The following is a 4,829-nucleotide window of genomic DNA, read 5'->3' on the forward strand; positions in this document are numbered from 1 at the left end:
GTGTAGTAGACAACACGATAATTGCTACTATCAAGTGCTGCAACATATTTGTAAACCATTAACACATTGTGCCACGATACATATTCTTATCAATCAACATTATCCGTACTCTGAACATGGCGATGTACACGGACGCGATAATAGTCCTGCTCATTGCGAATAAGGTTCAGCAAGGTTTTGAGATGGTCGAGTGTTGTTTTTAAACCTTCCATGTGCGCTAGAGTCACCAGTTGCAAGGCATTATTAATTAAGCGCTCTCCTTCTGATACCTTCTATACAACTTACCCTGGCGAGTCTGCTCGTCAACTCTGTCTTCCACACCCAAGTCGTCTTTATTAGACAGATCAAAGGCTGTGTACCACTCAATTGTCTTCATACTGCTGTCGTGCGTGTTGTCCAAGCAGAAGCGGTACCACCCGCCGCGGTGTTCGGACTCGAAATTAAAGCCACTATGCTCGACGTTTTGGCTTTTCTCCTCATAAGGTGTGGCCACTATCTGGTCAAAAAATTTCTTTTCCACTTTCTCGTCCTCTGGATAAGCCGAGAATGGACCGTATGCTTTTAATCGCACGTCGTAAGCGCCCGATGACTCGAGCACACCAATTTTTAAGTAAGCCGTGCGTTTCGTGCGCACGTACTCGTGGAAACACTCCTCGACGCGTCCATTTAGATTCACAAACAGCGCATTTGAATACGAGGGAGCCATTATTAGCATCAAAGCGAGAGATGTAGCCATCCCACAGAACAATTGCCTAGACCCCATTTTCCAAAAAGTGGTTTTAGATCGATAACTAATTGTGTGCACTACCTAAGAAACAAGGGTGCACCAACCAATTCAAATTCGATGTGGACATGTCGACGCCTCTTGTCGCGCGCGCCGTCGATTACACGCAGCTTTCGCTCGAGTTGCGTGGCTCCTAATAGCTATTTGTCGGACGTCCTAGTATCGTCATTACAAATCAGTCAGAAATCGAAGGACGTGCTCACACAAGAAATGGGATATGAGTTCCTGACGCACGTGCAGAAGGATACTCTGCCGCTGGTGCTCGACGGGCATGACGTATTAGCCAAGGGCAAAACGGGCAATGGTAAGACTATTGCATTTCTTCTACCATCACTCGAGCGCATGCTCAGGCATCCGCAGCATCCGCAGGACAAAATTTCGATGCTCGTGATCTCTCCGACGCGAGAGCTGGCACAGCAGATAGCTGTTGAAGCCGTAAAGCTTACAAACGTACATGATCTGCGCACATCGTGCTTCATGGGTGGCAATTCTATCAAAAAAGATTTGAAAGAGCTCATTCAAAGCGGCGGAATTGATGTGCTAGTATCTACTCCAGGTAGACTGCAGGCGCATTTAGAGGACAATAGTGGACATATACGACAAAAACTGGACTGCTTGCAAGTGCTGGTACTGGATGAAGCCGATCGTTTGTTGGACATGGGATTTCGCCGTGACATCATACGAATTATTAGTCATTTGCCAAAGCAGCGTCAGACGCTTCTCTTTAGCGCGACGTTACCAGCTGCCACCGATGAGCTCAAGAATGTAGCCCTACGCGATGACTATATTTTTGTCGATACACTGGAAGGGAACGACCAGCAAACGAATGCGCAAGCTGTGCAAGAGTATGTCGTGTGCGACTTGAAAGAGGTTATTCCCGTCGTAGAAAAGATTTTGGAAGAGCACATGCAATTACCGGCATACAAGGTCATTGTATTCCTCCCAACTGCTCGATCTGCCCAATTCATGGCACATCTTTTTCAAGCTGCTGATTTTTCAAATGTCCTGGAGATGCATTCACGCAAGAGCCAATCTGCTCGCACCAAGGCAGCTAGTGCTTTTCGTTCGGGCAAGAAAATGATCATGTTTTCATCGGACGTATCAGCCCGCGGGGTTGACTACCCTGATGTGTCGCTTGTCTTGCAAGTTGGACTTACCGATCGTGATCAGTACATTCATCGATTAGGGCGTACTGCTCGTGCGGGTATGGACGGTCGTGGCATTCTTGTGCTGGCCGACTTCGAAGCGGCAGTGCTTAATGATTTAGCGGATCTGCCGCTAACTGAATTGCAGCGAAAACCTCAGCAGGATCCGCCTCATTCGCGTACGACGCGTGCTCTTGCAAACGTGCGTTCCCGCAGTGAATTGCAGCTATCCGCTGAAAAGGCGTACGCTGCCTTCTTGGGCTTTTATAATTCGAATCTTAAAAAGCTGAGAATGTCCAAAACGGAGCTTGTAAAGACAGGAGCTCTTTACAGCCAGCTGATTGGTTTGGAGAAAGTACCGCTGCTGCAGAGGAAGACATTGCGAGCAATGGGCTTGATGGGTACAGAAGGCATTATTCCTGCGACTTCTACACCAAATCGGGTTAAAGGAAGAGATAACAATGCTGGAGAGACGAGAGTACCATCAAGGACTAATGGCAGTAGCTATTCATCGCTTCAAAACCGGAAGAAGGGAAAGAAGGGAAATTTTAGAAATGAGCCAGGACAAGCATTTAATGGAAAAAAGATGAAGCCGTATCGTGATGTGCATACACACGAGGGCAATTCTAGCGACTAAACGACTTCTGTAAGCACTACACGAGGTGGACGCTTTGACAAGCGCTAACGTCAGTAAGTTTTAGCTTCTCAATATGCATTGCGCTATTGAGGTGAGTGGCAGATGATTAAATTAGAAACTCTTGTGCTTTTATGTTCTAATGAAATATTTAAGCCGAAACCTATTGCACCAGTGGTCCGTTGGAAGGCGTGTTAGACCAACTATAGCATTTTCTTTCTATTAGCTTCAAGCAATCGACTGGTATTGCCCCTGGCGTCTCACAGCAAGCCGCATGGCAAAAGCACCAACAATGGCCCCAACAATCGCACCAATGCCAAGTTGGGCAATCGAGATGGTACTTGAAATCGAAGCCTTGAGGTTGAAAAGTGATGGTACGATTTCAACATTAGCACTCGCATTTTGTCGACTTGTGAATAGCTGCAGCTGCTTCTCCAGCTTAGGGATATGGGGTGGCACCAATGTAGAACCAGGCCACTTGGAAAAGTCGCTGAGCTTAAGCCACCATTTCGGATAACCAAGCATCTCCATTTCGTTGGAAGCTTCGCCTGTAGTGATGTAACCATCCGTGTATTTACCGACAAGCTTCCACGCAAAAGCCCACCATTTTTCAATGACTCGCGAGGCCAATTGGTTTGATTCTTGCTGCAAATACGCCCGTACGTCTGACGCTGATAAGCTGTTCGTGTGATTAACATGTTGCTCCATTGCTTTTCGCTTGTCAAAGCAGATTTCTTGCAAATCAGCAATGCGATCTCGAATGTCCTTGCTTATCACATTAAAGCGTAATATGCTCCAGTTATTGACAAAGCTAAAAGCCCACCACGCCGATTCCTGCGTAAATTCACTTTCCTTGCCAAGAACGTACGACAGTGGCACTTGTTCTTGGGCGCAGGAAAATGGCACGTAGATCGAAGCATGCGGCGAGCTCTGACCGTACCACGCGACCCCTCCAACAGCATCGGGCAAAAATGATCGCGCCTGCAAAACGAAACTAAAGACTGTCCGATACATGGAAATCGGTCGTTCCCAGCCTCCTGTGACTCCTTTTTCATCGCCATCCCAGCGCATTGGATTTCCAAATGGACCTGCTGCTAAGCCCTTCGTCAAGTCGTAAGGGGTATCTTGATAGTAGTCCCGTAGCAAACGGGTCACGGCCGCCACGTCAAGATTCTGGTCTGGTTTCACGGAAAATGGATAGGTGGGAACTTCGGAATAGTGTCCAAGACGAGAATCGAGCTGCAAGGACGGCGCCACCAGGTCAAAGACGCGCCAGATGCGACGACCCATGTATAGAGCACGCACAGGATCGGGCGTCGGGATAGCGTACGCAGCGGTAAAGTCAAAGTTCCCTTGCTCGGGGGTCCACCACTCCATTTCACGGGCAAACGATAGCACATTTTTGGATGCCATGAAGCGATCGGGATCCTTCAAATCCACCTCGCGAATGATAAAGCCATTGGCCACGACGACCACGTGCGTATCTAGAACGCGTTGGGCTGCCCAAACGGCGCTAGTGTTCTGAGGTCCTGTTAAGACGTGAAATATCCAGACTTCTCCGTTTCGATCGGCAATCCCCAGCGTCTCCGCTCCACACGCGTACGCGGGGTTTGAAGGATCGCCACTGTCTTCACTATAGAATCCGTACTCAACAGCTAGGTCGCCCATGGTTTGGATCGCGCACCGAGCCGAATCGCAGCGCTCTAGAGCAATTTTCGACAACTCTCCAATGCCAAACATATTGTACCCATGTGGGCCGGCATCGATGGACCAGCCGACTGTCCTTGCGCCGCTTGTACTTTCTCCGATGCTAAGTTGTACCTCGTTCATGAAGCCATAGTCCTGATCAAAGTAGCCATATGTATGCGGTACTTGGCGTATCTTTCCCAGAGGTATCATGAGTTTCTCTTCATCGCTCTTCGGCTCGTACTCGGGTCCTCGCTCAAGCGTCACGAGACGCGGGTAGCCTGGCTGTAACCTGTACACGTGACGCATGGCTCCGTCTTCGTAGTCCTGGGCTGGCACACGAACCATGCGCAGGTCGGCTGCCCCGAAACCCGCATCGTCAGTGTGTGCTACCAAGGTTGAGCCATCGATTGTCGCGTTACTCCCCACTGCAATCATCGTACAGGCTCTTGCCAGCGGTAACAAAAGGAGCAGTAGCAGCAGCATTGCTAGGTTCTTGAGAAATGTCGTGCTTGCGTTCTTTCAATCGTCGCGTGCTATTTGAAGGTGAACAATAATCAGAACAACGCTTTTTGTATTA

General features: G+C 48.7%; 3 protein-coding genes across 3 annotated transcripts; 1 reads left to right on the forward strand and 2 right to left on the reverse strand.

Annotated features, from left to right (window-relative positions):
* Positions 1 to 89: 89 nt before the first annotated feature.
* On the reverse strand, positions 90 to 706 carry CCR75_001546 (uncharacterized protein; the record flags this gene model as incomplete). Its single annotated transcript, XM_067959648.1, has 2 exons — positions 90 to 262; positions 286 to 706. The coding sequence occupies 2 exons, from the start codon at positions 704 to 706 to the stop codon at positions 90 to 92; spliced, it is 594 nt and encodes a 197-aa protein (XP_067814589.1).
* A 138-nt stretch (positions 707 to 844) lies between these two features.
* CCR75_001544 (uncharacterized protein) lies at positions 845 to 2,566 on the forward strand (the record flags this gene model as incomplete). Its single annotated transcript, XM_067959646.1, has 1 exon — positions 845 to 2,566. One exon carries the CDS (start codon positions 845 to 847, stop codon positions 2,564 to 2,566), a length of 1,722 nt encoding a protein of 573 aa, XP_067814587.1.
* A 225-nt stretch (positions 2,567 to 2,791) lies between these two features.
* On the reverse strand, positions 2,792 to 4,735 carry CCR75_001545 (uncharacterized protein; the record flags this gene model as incomplete). Its single annotated transcript, XM_067959647.1, has 1 exon — positions 2,792 to 4,735. The coding sequence occupies one exon, from the start codon at positions 4,733 to 4,735 to the stop codon at positions 2,792 to 2,794; it is 1,944 nt and encodes a 647-aa protein (XP_067814723.1).
* Between the last annotated feature and the right edge of the window lie 94 nt (positions 4,736 to 4,829).

The sequence above is a fragment of the Bremia lactucae genome (assembly GCF_004359215.1).
Source record: "Bremia lactucae strain SF5 chromosome Unknown BlacSF5_NotPlaced_200_SHOA01000120.1_2678225bp, whole genome shotgun sequence".
In the NCBI taxonomy this organism is placed as follows: domain Eukaryota; phylum Oomycota; class Peronosporomycetes; order Peronosporales; family Peronosporaceae; genus Bremia; species Bremia lactucae.